The sequence below is a fragment of the Artibeus jamaicensis genome, unplaced genomic scaffold (genome assembly GCF_021234435.1).
Source record: "Artibeus jamaicensis isolate MK-2021 breed Jamaican fruit bat unplaced genomic scaffold, CSHL_Jam_final contig_1410, whole genome shotgun sequence".
NCBI classification, from domain to species: Eukaryota; Metazoa; Chordata; class Mammalia; order Chiroptera; family Phyllostomidae; genus Artibeus; species Artibeus jamaicensis.
This window is the reverse complement of record NW_026521281.1, coordinates 2512124-2527670: the sequence shown is the minus strand read 5'-3', so window position 1 is coordinate 2527670 and position 15547 is coordinate 2512124. Positions and strand designations below refer to the sequence as shown.

The window sequence follows — 15547 nt, the reverse complement described above, 5'->3', positions numbered from 1 at the left end:
AACAATTTATCCATTCAACAAGTATTGAACAAAAGCATCCTATGTGCATTAATCACTCTTATTTAGGACATCTTCAATGAATTATCTAGTGCAGTCCACTGTGAAGAGGCCAAAAATGTCTACTTTGAAGCTAAAAAACATCAGACATATACCAGTATCAGTAGACTCTGAACAATGAATATGGATAAAAGACATAAACTCTCCTCTAAAGCCCTGGCTGGTGTAGCTCAGTGGATTGAGCTCAGGGCTGCGAACCAGAGGATCGCGGTTCGATTCCCAGTCAGGGCACATGCCAGGGTTGCAGGCTGGTTCCCTGCAGGCCAGTTCCCAGCAGGGGACCCACGAAAGGCAACCGTACATTGATGCTTCTCTCCCTCTCGCCTTCCCTTCCCTTCCCTTCCCTTCTAAAGATTAAAAAAAAAACCTCTCCTCTGAGTAAATAGAAATTGGAGTCCTGAGATATTATGTATATATACTCAACTAGTAAATATTTTTCTAAAAAAATATTTCTAGTATGATGATGGATATCATTTTATAGTAATACCCTGAAACTTAACATCATACATCATCTTTGAAAAATCTAGGAGTTGAGAAGTACATTAAGGCATAGTTTCCAGATTTAAAAAATAAAGGATACCAAGTTAAATTTTAATTTCAGATGAATAGCAAATAATTTTTAGTATAAGTAGGTCCTAACTATTGCATGGTGATGATTGTACTAAAAATCATTTATTGTTTACCTGAAATTAAAATTAACCTGGGTGTTCTGTATTCTTTTTTTGCTAAATCTGGCAACCACAGGCCAAGGGTTTTAGGTTAGGAATGTGAGGAGGGGTAACACAAGTAAAACACCTGGGGGGGGGGCAGATTAGTGTTTACTTATCATATACATTCAAAGTTTTAATGATGATTCTTATAGATGGGACAATAAGCACTAGGAAAATGCTTTAAAAAGCAAAGTAGAACTTCCAAATGAAGAGGAAAATAAGAAAATGAAAAGAAACTAAGATCAAACCAGAAAAAGGAAAGGGAAAAGAGAAAGTCAGCATAATAAATTGTAAACATTGTATCACTTGGAAAGAATTAAACAAATTATATCATAATAAGTGAAGATTGAGTTCCACTATCAGAGGGCAGAGACATCAAATTTGGTTTAAAAACAAAGCTCAGCCCTGACTAACCAATGTGGCTCAGTGGGTTGTCAGCTGTTCCACCAAGTGAAAACTACCCAGTTTGATTCCAGGTCAGGGCACATGCCTAGGTGGAAGGTTCAGACCCTGGTTGGTGCGTGTACAAGAGACAACTGATCAATGTTTCTCTCTCACATTAATATTTCTCTCCCTCTTTTTCTCCCTCCCGTCTTCTCTCTCTAAAAATAAGTAAATAAAATCTTTAAAAAGCAAACAAAGCTCCATTCAGCTATACATTGTTTATGAGAAAATCACCTGGTACAAAGAGACAATGAAAGTTAAAAGTAAAGGAATGACCAAAGATATATTAGGTAAATATAAACAACAAGAAAGCACAGGTGGTACCATTAATATCAGATAAAGCAAATTTCAAGACTGAAATATGAAATGATACAATTCATTATGATGATATAACAGTCATATACTTTTTTGTATTAAAAAGGCAGGCAAATATATAGAGCATAAATTCCTCAGACTATAAAGAGAATTTGACCATAAATATAGGTACAGTAACATATAATACAGCTTTTTCAGAAAATGACAAATTAAGTAGTCAAAAAGATGGTTATATCCAGGAATTTAATAATACAGCCAATATGTTCAAGTACACATAGAGAACTTTTTTTAATAATTAATTTTATTTAGTTATTTTTCAAGTACAGTTTTTTGTCTATTTTTCCCATCCCAGCCTCCCCCGCCCCTTGCTCCCCACCTCCCTCCCATTTCCACCCCCCTTAGTTCTCATCCCTGTGTCCTTCCCATTTGTTCCTCCAAATCCCTCCCCCTTTTTCCCCTTAACTTCCCTTTCATCTCCCCTCTGGTCACTATCCCCTTGTTCTCTATTTCAGTGACTTTGGTTTTTTTTTCTGCTTGCTTGTTTGTTTTGTTGTTTAGCTTCCTGTTAAAGGTGAGATCATATGGTATTTGTCTTTCAGCACCTGGCCTATTTCACTCAGCATAATGCTTTCCAGTTCCATCCATGTTGTTGCAAAAGGTAGTAGCTCCTTCTTTCTCTCTGCTGCATAGAATTCCATTGTGTATATGTACCACAATTTTTTGATCCATTCATTTACTGATGGGCACCTAGGTTGCTTCCAACTCTTGGCTATTGTAAATTGTGCTGCTATGAACATTGTGGTGCATAGGTTCTTTGATATTGATGTTTTAGGATTCTTAGGATATAATCCCAGCAGTGGAATTGCTGGGTCAAAAGGCAGGTTGATTTTTATTTTTCTGAGAAAATTCCATACTCTTTTCCATAATGGTCGTACCAGTCTGCAATCCCACCAACAGTGAACTAAGGACCCCTTTTCCCCACAACCTCTCCAACATTTGTTGTTTGTTGCTTTGTTTATGATAGCCATCCTGACTGGTGTAAAGTGATATCTCATTGTGGTTTTAATTTGCATCTCTCTGATAGCTAACGATATTGAGCATCTCTTCATGTGTCTCTGAATGTTCTGTATGTCCTCCTTGGAGAAGTGTTTGTTCAAGTCCTTTTCCCATTTTTTAATTGGGTTTTTATCCATCAAGAAGAAATGCTCTTAAAAACAGGCACATAGACCAATGGAACAGAACAGAGAGCCCAGAAATCAACCCAACTCTCTACAGTCAATTAATATTTGACAAAGGGGGCAGTAACATAAAATGGAGTAAAGATAGCCTCTTCAACAAATGGTGTTGGGAGAACTGGACAGCTACATGCAAAAAAAAAATGAAACTTGAGCACAAACTTACACCATACACCAAAATAAATTCAAGGTGGATAAAAGACTTAAATATAAGCCGTGACACCATTAAAGTCCTAGAGGAGAACATCGGCAAGAAAATCTCAGATATTCCACGCAGCAACCTTTTTACCGATATGTCCCCTAGAGCAAGGAATATACAGGAAAGAATAAACAAATGGGATCTCATCAAAATAAAAAGCTTCTGCATGGCCAAAGAAAACAGTATTAAATTAAAAAGACAAACAACTGTATGGGAAAACATATTTACCAATAATACCTCAGACAAAGGTTTAATCTCCAAAATATACAAAGAACTTACACGACTCCACTCTAGGAAGACATTGAACCCAATTAAAAAATGGGAAAAGGACTTGAACAGACACTTCTCCAAAGAGGACATACAGAATATCCAGAGACACATGAAGAGATGCTCAATATCGTTAGCTATCAGAGAGATGCAAATTAAAACCACAATGAGACACCACTTTACACTGGTCAGGATGGCTATCATAAACAAAGCAACAAACAACAAATGTTGGAGAGGTTGTGGGGAAAAGGGGTCCTTAGTTCACTGTTGGTGGGATTGCAGACTGGTACGACCATTATGGAAAAGAGTATGGAATTTTCTCAGAAAAATAAAAATCAACCTGCCTTTTGACCCAGCAATTCCACTGCTGGGATTATATCCCAAGAATCCTAAAACATCAGTTTCAAAGACCCTATGCACCACAATGTTCATAGCAGCACAATTTACAATAGCCAAGAGTTGGAAGCAACCTAGGTGCCCGTCAGTAAATGAATGGATCAAAAAATTGTGGTACATATACACAATGGAATTCTATGCAGCAGAGAGAAAGAAGGAGCTACTACCCTTTGCAACAACATGGATGGAACTGGAAAGCATTATGCTGAGTGAAATAGGCCAGGTGCTGAAAGACAAATACCATATGATCTCACCTTTAACAGGAAGCTAAATAACAAAATAAACAAGCAAATAGAATAAAAACAAAGACACTAAAATAGAGAACAAGTGGGCAGCGACCAGAGGGGAGATGGAAGGGAATTTAAGGGGAAAAATGGGGAGGGATTTTGAAGAACAAGTATGAAAGACACAGGGATGAGGACTGTGGGGGGGGATGGGAGGGAGGTGGGGAGACGGGGCGGGGGGGGCCGGGATGGGAGAAATTGAAAAAAAAAACTGTACTTGAAAAATAACTAAATAAATTTTTTAAAAATCAATTAAAAAAAGAAGAAGAAATGCTCTTTTTGTTCATGAATGATAAACATAATATGATAATGTATTTAGTCAGAAAGAAAATCTTAAATCACAAAAGGCAGTAATGGTTTATATCAATTAGGTCAGTCATCATAATCCAGGAATACTAGAAAACCAAAGTAAGAAAAAGATAATTTTAAGAAGGCTTAACTATTTCAGAAAAACAGTCTTCCATATAACCAATGAGTCTAAGAGGTAAACAAAATTAAAATTAAAAAGTATCCAGACATTCACAAAAATGGGGACATTTCTTTTATTGTTGACACTAATACAGATGTCCCCATTTTTCCACCTTTGCTCATCTCCACCAATCTCCCACCTTTCCTTCTGTGAGACCATCACCACATTGCTGTCTATGTCTATGTGTTATGCATGTAGGTTATTTGGCTGATCCCCTCACCTTTTTCATCCACTCCCACCTCCCCTCTGACAGCTGTGAGTCTGTTCCACGTGTCCATGCCTCTGTTTCTATTTTGTTTGTCCGTTTATTTTGTTCATTAGATTCCATATAAGTGAGAGTATATGGTATTTGTCTTTCTGACTGGCTTATTTCACTTAGCACAATAATCTCCAGGTCCATCATCCATGCTGTTGCAAAAAGTAAGATTTCTTCCTTTTCATAGCTGTGTAGTATTCCATTGTGTAAATGTACCATTGCCTTTTTAGCCACTCATCTACTAATAGCACTTGGGCTATTTCCAGATCTTGGGTATTGTAATAACATTGCTATGAACACTGGGATGCACAGATTCTTTCAAATTGGTGTTTCAGGATTGTTAGGCTATATTCCCAGAAGTGGGAATGCTGGGTCAAAAGGCAGTTCCGCTTTTTGCCTTTATAGTCAATTAATACTTGACAAAGCTGGAAAACTATACAATGGAGTAAAGACAGTCTCTTCAATAAATGATGTTGGAAAAATGGGACAGGTAGATGCAAAAAATGGAACCAGACCAGGAACTTATACCATATACTGGAATAAACTCAAAATGGATAAAAGACTTAAATGTAAGCCATGAAACCATAAAAATCCTAGACAAAAATCTAGGCAATAAAATCTCAGATATCGCTCATCGCAAAATTTTTGCTTATATGTTTCCTAGGGCAAGGGAAATAAAGAAAAAATAAACAAATGGGCTACTTCAAACTAAAAAGCTTCTGCATAGGAAAAGAAACCATCAACAGCCCTAGCAAGTGTGACTCAGTGGATTGAGTGCCAGCCTGTGAACCAAAGGGTCTCAGTTTGATTCTCAGTCAGGGCTCATGCCTGGGTTGTGGGCCAGCTTCCCAGTTGGGGGCACGTGAGAGGCAAATACACATTGATGTTTCTCTCCCTCTCTTTCTCCCTCCTTTCCCCTCTCTCTAAAAGTAAATAATTAAAGTCTTTTAAAAAATCAACAAAATAAAAAGGGAACCTGCTGTAAGTGGTTAATTTCCAAAATATATAAAGAACTTATATAACTCAACACCAGGAAAGGTAAACAAGCCAGTTAAGAAATGGGCAGATGACCTGAATAAATACTTCATACAGATGACCAATAGACAAATGAAATATTTCTCAAAACATCACTAATCATCATAGAAATACAAACTAAAACAACAATGAAATATCACCTCACACCTGCCAAAAATGGCTACTATCAATAAATCAACCAAAAACAAGTGCTGGTGAGGATGTGGAGAAAAAGGAACCCCCACAGACTTTTTTGAGAATGTAGATTGATGCAGGTGCTATGGAAAACAGTATAGAGTTTTCTAAAAAAAAAAAAAAAAAAAAAGGAACATTTCTTTTTTTAAAGTATATTTTATTGATTATGCTATTACAGTTGTTCCAATTTTTCCCCTTTGCCCCCCTCTGCCTGGTATCCCCCTTCCCTCCAGCTTTCCCTCCATTAATTCCTGTCCATGGGTTGTGCATAGAAGTCTTTGGCTTTTCCATTTCCTATACTGTTCTTAACCTCCCCCTGTCTATTTTGTACCTACCATTTATGTTTCTTAGTCCCTGTACCTTTTCCGCCATTCTCCTCTACCCCACTGATAACTCTCCATGTGATCTCCACTTCTGTGATTCTATTCCTATTCTAGTTGTTTGCTTAGTTTGTTTTTGTTCTTATCAAAACATGTAGAATACAGCTAAAGCTGTTCTAAATGTTTTTTCCATAAAAATAAAAAGACTAGCTACTTCTAGCCAAGATGGAGGCATAGGTAGACACACTGTGCCTCCTTGCACAACTAAAATAAGGGCAACAAAATTTAGAAACAATGTAACAATCAGAACTGACAGAAAATTGAACTACACGGAAGTTGGACAACTAAGGAGTTAAAACAGACACATTCATCCAGACACGTAGGCGAGACACGTAGGCGGTATGAAGTTGGAAAACCGAGCAGAGAGGGGTCCTGGCACAAAAAAGTGGTGGCACTGTGTGCACAAGGCACCCCAGGCATGCAAGATGGCAGTGGGTGGCACTCTGGGTGCACAAGCAGCAGCTGGCAGACCATGGGCATGAGGTGGCAACGGGCAGACCCAGTGAGGTGGCGATTTTGTAGCGAGGCACTGCATGCAAGGTAGCTGGCTGACCAGGCAGTCCCACATTTGTGCACAGATAAACCAGGCGAAACTGGGGAATGAGACAAACTGCGGAACCCAGGATCCCAGCGCCAGGAAATAAAGTCTCAAAACACCGATTGAAAATACCGGTGGGGGGTTGAGGTGCAGGGAGAGACTCCCAGCCTCACAGGACAGCTTGTTGGAGAGACCCACAGGGTCCTAGAATGTACACAAGCCCACCCACACAGGAATCAGCACCAGAAAGGCCCAGTTTGCTTGGGGGAAGTGGCAGAGGGGACAGAGAGCTGAGCAAGGGCCATTGTTTCCTCTTTGACCCTGCTTCCACATACAAAATCACAACCCAGCAACTGGGTTGCCTTGCCCTGGTGAACACCTAAGGCTCTGCCCCTCATACATGACAGGCACAACAAGACCAAAAAAAAAATGGCCCAAACGGAAGAACAGATCAAAGCTCCACAGCAAATACAACTAAGTGACCAAGAGATTGCCAACCTAGGAGATGCGCAGTTCAAAGTACTGGTGATCAGGAGGCTCACAGAATTGGTTGAATTTGGTTGCAAAGTAGATGAAACATGAAGGGTACACTAAGTGAAATGAAGGAAAATGCACAGGGAACCAATAGGGATAGAAAGAAAACTGGGGCTCAGATTAATGAAGTGGAACCGAAGGAAGAAAGAAACAACCAAACAGAAAAGAATGAAGAAACAAGAATTCATAAAAATGAGGAGAGGCTTAGGAACCTCCAGAACATCTTTAAGTGTTCCAACATCCAAATTATGGGGGCACCAGAAAGAAAAGAGGAAGAGCAACAAGTGGAAAAGTTATATGAACAAATAATAAAGGAGAATTTCCCCAATCTGGCAAAGGAAGTAGAATTCCAGGAAGTCCAGGAAGCTCAGAGAGTCCCTAAGAAGATGGACCCAAGAAGAAACACACCAAGGCACATCATAATTACATTAGCCAAGATTAAAATGAAAAAGAGAATTCTAGAAGCAGCAAGAGATAAGGGGACAGTCACCTACAAAGGAGTTTCCATCAGACTGCCAGCTGATTTCTCAAAAGAGACCTTGTAGGCCAGAGGGGGCTGGAAAGAAGTATTCCAAGTCATGAAATCCAAAGACCTCCAACCAAGATTGCTCTATCCAGCAAAGCTTTCATTTAGAATGGAAGGACAGATAAATTGCTTCTCAGATAAGATCAAATTCAAGGAGTTCATCATCACCAAGCCCTTATTATATGAAATGTTAAAGGGACTTACCTAAGAAAAAGAAGATAAAAAAGATGAACAGTGAAAGCAAACTCACAGTTATTAACAACCACACCTAAAACAGAAGCAAACTAATAGGTCAGCTAGATCAGGAGCAGAAACATAGAAATGAAGATCACATGGAGGGTTAGCAACAGGGGAGTGGGAGAGAAGGTACAGAGACTAAGTAACATAGACAGGTAGGTAGAAAATAGACAGGGGGAGGGCAAGAATAGTATGGGAAATAAAGAAGCTAAAGAACTTAAGATGTATGGACATGAACTAAAGTGGGGGAATGTGGGTGGGAGGGGGTGTACAGGGTGGAGGGGAATGAAGGGGAGGAAATGGGACAACTGCAATAGCATAATCAATAAAATATATTTAAAATAAATAAAAAGATGATAAGCTATCCAATTTAAAATAATAGAAAAGTAAAGTAAATGAGAAAGGGAATTAAAAATATAAAGTATGAGGAAATAAAGATAAAATTTAATGACAAAAGTAACAAAAACAAATGCAGTTTAAAAGGATCATTAAAAAGTAAGTTTTAGTTGGAAGCAACCTAGGTGCCCATCAGTAAATGAATGGATCAAAAATTGTGGTACATATACACAATGGAATTCTATGCTGCAGAGAGAAAGAAGGAGCTACTACCTTCTGCAACAACATGGATGGAACTGGAAAGCATTATGTTGAGTGAAATAGGCCAGGTGCTGAAAGACAAATACCATATGATCTCACCTTTAACAGGAAGCTAAACAACAAAACAAACAAGCAAGCAGAAAAAAAAAAACAACAAAGTCACTGAAATAGAGAACAAGGGGATAGTGACCAGAGGGGAGAAGGAAGGGAAGTTAAGGGGAAAAAGGGGGAGGGATTTGGAGGAACAAATAGGAAGGACACAGGGATGAGAACTAAGGGGGGGTGGAAATGGGAGGGAGGTGGGGAGCAAGAGGCGGGGGAGGCTGGGATGGGAAAAAATAGACAAAAAACTGTACTTGAAAAATAACTAAATAAAATTTTTTAAAAAAATTGAAGATGATAATTAAAAAATATACATAACCATGTAAAAAAAAAACTGAAAAATCCTGACAAGCATAAGTGAGAAAGAGGAGAGGGACAGAGAGAAAAAAATGAGCTAATATTAAGAATGACAAAGAAGATATAAATATACTCACAGGGGAGTTTGAAAAAATAAGAGAATGTTACATGTATCTTTTCTATTAGGATAATTCCCACTTGTCCTTTAGAATTGTATACCTAGTAGTTCCTTAGTAAATATTTTCTAAATGCATGCATGAATAGTGATTTCAATCTTCTTAAATGAATTCTCTAGTCTAGTGACTTTCAACCAGTGTGCTGCAAGAATTTTTAAAACATGGAATACCTGACTATTCAGTCAAGGGCACTGACCTCTTTTCCCCTAGATTGTCAAATAAAAAAATTACAACAGTTAACACAACAGTAGTTATCTGCTGTGAATAAATCTAAATTACACCTACATCATTTTTTTGTCAGATCAGCAAAAAATACATTTTTCGTTGTGCCACACAATTTCAGCAATTAGTTTATGTGTGCTTTTAGATGAAAATTGTTGAAAATCGCTGCTGTAGTCTAGTTTCAAACACCTCCAGAGTTAAAGGCCCAAGCATCAAGCCAAGGCTTTATGCCTGGCCACTCCACCAAAGTATACCACTCCACAGATCTTCAAAAGCTCCAACTACTACTCTAATTGAACTTGTAGCATGGAGAATATGACCCAGCCAAGCAACAACAACAAAAACAAATGGGTATTAGAGGTAGAATGTAATACGATAACTGCTGTTTGCTGAACACTTATTATGTGCCATACACTTTATACCTATTAATGTCATGAAATCCCATCAACACATGTAATATCCCCATTTTACAGATGAAGCCTTTGAGGCTAACTGAGGTTAAATTAACCCTTTTGGCCTAAGAAAAAATAAAGAATATGTACATGGTTAGAAAATTCAATCACTACAGAAAGGTATAAATGAAAATTGAAAGCCATTCTCTCTCCTTTTTTCCCCTCCCTCCCTCTCTCCCTCTCTCTCAACTCCCTTACACAGAGGAATTATATTGTATTCATTGTGCTGCATTTTTACCATTTAATATAATTTAATACTATTTCCATATCAATTTCTTTAGATTTACTTTACTCTTGTTAATGGCAGCACCATATTCTTTTTAAATTAAGTTTATTAGCGTGACATTGATTACTAACATTATAAAAGTTTCAAGTGTACAATTCTATAATACATCATCTGTATATTGCATTGTTTGCTCACCACCAAAAGTCTACTCTCCTTTTTATTTTTTAATTAATTAATTAGATTAATTATATTGTTTATGCTATTATAATTGTTCTTATTTTTTCTCCTTTTCCCCACCTCCATACAGGCCTACTACCCTCTCCCCTCCCTCAGTCAATGGCATATTGTTGTCTGCATCCATGAGTTGTACATAAATTTTCTTTGGTTAATCCCTTCATCATCTTTTATTCTGTCCCCTCCGCCCCCAGCAGCTGTCAGTCTGTTTCATGTATCTAAGTTTCTGTAACTATTTTGCTCATTAGTTTACTATGTTCATTAGATTCTACATATAAGTAAGATGATGTGGTATTTTTCTTTCACCACCTGGCTTACTTTACTTTGCACAATTTTCTCTAGGTTCATCCATGCTGCCAAGAACGGTAAGAACTAGTCTCCTGATGTCACCATATATTTGACCCCATTTTCCCTCTATCTTTCCCATATCTCTCTTCCCCTCTGGTAACCACCCTCCTTTTGTCTGTGTGTATGAGTGTTTTTTTTGTTTTGTTTTTTGCTTTCTGTTTTATATCCCTCATATGAGTGAAATCACAAGGCTCTTGTCCTATTCTGACTCATTCTGCTTAGCATGATATTCTCGATAATTCCGTGTTATCACAAGTGGCAGTAGTTCATCCTTTCTTATGTCTGATACTTAAGTAAAAAGTGAAAAAAAATTCTAGTTTCTTTATTAAGTATGGATTATATTAATATAAATAGATAATATGAGCACATATGGTTCAAAAATCTAAAGGTAAAAAAGAGTATACAATGAAGTCCCTTGCTACCTGTCTCCTAACATTCCCCCATAGTTTGCCTCTTCAGTTTTTGTGCATTTTTCTAGAGAAAGAGAGAAATCTTGTATCATTTTTCATACAAATGATAGCATATTATATTAATGGTTCCACATTTTGTGTTTTTAAATTCAACATTGTATCTTGGAACTCATTCCATATCTTGTATATTAAAAGCCACTTTATTCTGTTTTATTGGCTATATAATTTAAAAGTGTGAATGTATACTATTTCAAATTTAATCAGACCCTGATTTACATTTACAAGCATTTTCTACTAAAAACAACATATGAGCATAACCTCATTTGCATGTCATTAGGTCACTTGAGAGTGAGACTTATGTCTATAACCTCATCACTTTTGGGATCACCAGCAAAATCAAACTTCCAAGTGTACAAAAACTATGGTCCATTAATGGATGGTGGTGACAATGATAAGTTGATGTCTTTTTGTAAAGTCCAACCTTGGAGGCCAACTGAGGCTGTGGGAGTTCAGATGAAATATTGATAGCTTGAATTCTGAATAATGAAACAGACTACTTAGGAATCCAAGGCCGAAATGCATACAGAGTTGACATTGACTCAGAGGGAAGTGATGGTTCAGAGAGCGGGTTATCAAGAAGTATAACTCTTTCATGAAGTAACAAAACAGAATCGAATTGACCTGGCTCTGTCACTTTCTAGCTATATGGCATTGGACAAGTTACTAAAGAGACCTAAACTTTGCTTTCTTCATTTGTAAGATGGTGATAATTACGCATATCTCAAAAGGTTGCTATGAAAATATAATTTTTAAACATCTAAGCAAAATATTTACCTTAGCAGTTGGCTGTAGATCATGAGAATGGGTTTGATAAAACCAAAATAAAGTGGCAAGGACAACAAAACAAAACAATCTCCCAATAAAGACTAGCATCCATGATTGTATTTCCCTATTTCCTACTGAAAGATAAGACTAAAGCCTATAATGTTAGTTAATTTTTATTGAATTTGTGTTAAGTATTTCATAGCCATTATTCTATTAAAGTATCTATTAAGGTATAATAATAACTTCATTATTCTATGAAGTCAAGTAGTATTTTATGACCATTTTACAAGTAAGGGATTTGAAGCTCATAGAGGTTAAACCACAAACCCAAGTCCTGATCCTTAGGGGAGAAAGAAAAGGCAAAACCTTGGCCTTCATAAACATTAGGAAAACAGCTAGTAACTTCATGGTCTTTTTTTAGTACATTTTATTGACTGTGCTATTACAGTTGTCCCATTTTTTTCTCCTCTTTCTCCTCCTCCATCCTACAACCCCCTCCTCCCACCAGCATTCCCCCCAACCTTAGTTTATGTCCATGGATCACACATGTAAATTCTTTGGCTTCTTTAAGCCTGCAGTATTAGTATAAAGACTAAAGGAAACAATGGCCATCCTGACAGCAAAGTCAGGGTAAGTAAGAAGACAGGAAAATACTTGAATTTTCTGAAATAGGCCTCAAGGCAAACTGAAGATACCAGAACTTTAGAACTTTCCTTCACTCATTGTAAGAATTTACCCTTTCATGTATTCAGATACCAAAAGGTAACATTTGAATCCATGTGGGTAACATCTAAGCGAATATATACAATCTGTAGGAGTAAATACTTTTTAAGTAGGTAATAGTGTCAAGTCCCTCATATTTACACTTCCATCTAGATCTTAGAGTAGTTTCTTGCTGTTTAATATGAAAAGTAGAGATAAAATATACAAAATTCCTAGTACACACTAGGCACTCTATGAATGATAGCTATTGTTATTTCATCTGGAACCCTAGACTTGACCAAAAATGCAACTGAAAGTGACCCATCTCACAGAAAAAATACGTCAAACCATCATTAATTTTTTAATGGCTTCCTCCTAGTCCCTAGCAGTAAGACTGAAAGGAAGCCAGCTTTCTCAAACATTAAATAGTCTAGGGCAGTGTTTCTCATTCTTGGTATTATTGACATTTTGAGCCAGTTAATTGTTTGTCATGTAGTGGACTATCTTATACACTGTATTATGTTTAGCAGCACCCATGGTATCTACCCACTCAATGCAAAAGCACCTTCACCCCATTGTGACGACCAAAAATGTCAACAGACATTGTTACATGTCCCCAGGAGGACAAAACTGCCTCCAGTTGAGAACCACTGCTCTAGAGAAAGGAAGAAGGTATCAAAGAAAGAATGGGAAGAAGTTGTTAATGTCTACATTGATGGAGGTAGAAGCTTGGGGGTACTGAGGGAGAACTAGGACAAATAAGATTGTATCTTACCTTCAGGACACTTATATAAAGTGTATGTAAATGATCTCTTTTCATGGGTAAGAATGACATATTAATAACGACTATCATTTCTAAAAACCTGATGATAGTAATAATAGTAAGGCATTGGACTATTATGGCAGGTGGTGTTTTTAAGAGTTTTACATATATGAACTTAAACCCCAAAACGTCTCTTTAAGGTAGATTCTATTATCATGTCTATTTTTATTGCAGGATATCAGAGCCATAAAAAGGGTTATGGGATGTTTCTAAGATTGCATAATTAAATAGTCTCTAATTAAATAGATCCAGGATTTCTCAATCCAGGCAGTCTAGCTCCAGAGTTCATCCTTCTAATCACTATGACACACTGTACTTATGTGCCAGGTGCTTGATATGTATTATCTGCAATTATCATGGCAGCCTTTGCCCACAGTCACAGAACTATGAAGAGGCAGACCAAAATTTTGAAACCTATTGTCTTTCCACTATATCTCACTCCCCAATTGTTAGTAAAAACATACATGGGGGACAAAAGGTTGAGACAAGATACAAGCAAGAGGCAGGAAAAGTCATTGAAAGGTTATATCAGGAGTGTGAAAGGCATTCTAGATCATGGTAATAAAACAATGAGGAAAAACAAATGAAAGAACAAGGGGATAAAGACAAGAGTGAAATAAAGAAAGATCTCTAGGGAACTATAACTCAAGATCTCTAGGGAATTAACTAACTATACATATGATAGAGAAATAAATGGCCCGGCTTGCACAACTCTAGAGAGAACAATTGCTGGAATTGTTTAAATCTTTGGATTAATAATTTCCACTAATTTTTGTGTATTTGTGCAAATTTCATTTTAAGCCAAGTTCCTCATGTATAAAATTGGGGATATTACCTAGAGAATTGCATCACTAAGACATAATATGTTTAAGTACCCTGCACAGTATTTGACATGTACTATGCACTAAATATAGAGTAGCAACAACTATTATTATCCTAGGGCAGGTATACCTACAGCAGGTACTTATTTTTTTAATATAAAAATCACTTGAACAAGAAGCAGCAGATAGGGTGGGGGCAGGGAGCTCAAGAAGTAATGAATTTCCCTCAGAATCATTTTGCAAACCATACCTGATTTATCCCCACACAATTATTACAAACAGGGCAAATGGACAATAAGGAATATGAACGGTGCCAAAATAGTCCAGCTGATTGATACCTACAGCAAATGCTCTGAGTATAAACATACTACAACTCCCAGAAGTCTCCTTTTACCCCCAATGAATGCCCCTCCTCTGTCTTCCTGGTAGAGTGTGGGAATGAAATTGATTTCCACCAAATCCAAACTCGGTAGCACAACCACCACCACCACAAAATTTCCTGGAGTTTAGTTCCACTAAAAGACCCGTTTTTCCACCACCTCTTGAATCAGCCCGAGGTGCACTCTCACCTTCCTCATTCGGATCAGCTTGGCCAGCTGCACCCCCGAAAGCAGTAATAATGGTTCAGTCACAGGCGGTGTGGTCATTGATCCAAACTTGGGGCCACCAAAGACTCGAGCTGCTTTACCTATTAGGCCAATGAGAAAGCCCATCGTCTGCAGAAGCAGCAACTTGATTCTGGCAGTGAGCAGAGGTGCCATAGCGCCCTGGATTCCGCACGGTCCTAGTGCTTGAGAGTTGAGTGCACCCTGGGCGAAATGAGGACAAAAGACTAAGCAAGGAGCTGTTTAAGAATCCTTTCATTTACAAGTCCGATATCTACCCACAATTCCACAGGAGCTCTTTAGTCATTACCTGCTGGGTTCTGGGCCAGAGATGGGGGCGGAGTAAAGCCTTCCCAGCAGCTGCCTGTATGTAATGCAACCCATTGTTAGTGCTATTGCAACCCAACCCAGAAAGTGACAGATAAGAAAGAACACTGGCTTCTGAGTTGCTACTTCTGGCGCTAGCTGGCCTTGGCCTATTTACACTGTTTCTTGTACTCAACTAAAATGAAAAAAAAAAAAAAAAGGGGGGGGGATAATTACTGTTATATAAAAGATTTACGCTAAACACTGAATAATTAAACAGCACAATTTATGGCAACAGTTTAAGTGGTAGTTATCATTTACTTTGGTTTTACCTGTGAAAAAGGT

The 15547-nt window shown here is 37.7% G+C and overlaps 1 protein-coding gene across 1 annotated transcript in view; it reads right to left on the bottom strand.

Moving 5' to 3' along the window:
* FAAH2 (fatty acid amide hydrolase 2) overlaps window positions 1–15265 on the bottom strand; it is a gene marked incomplete at its 3' end in the record, with an annotated part of 51052 nt that extends 35787 nt beyond the window's left edge. The window contains exons 1-2 of the mRNA XM_037153677.2: window positions 15207–15265; window positions 14861–15100 (exon numbers count right to left, since the gene is read on the bottom strand). Of these exons, the coding sequence (XP_037009572.2) occupies window positions 14861–15052 (192 nt within the window). The remainder of the gene's footprint in view (window positions 1–14860; window positions 15101–15206) is intronic.
* Window positions 15266–15547: the final 282 nt, after the last annotated feature.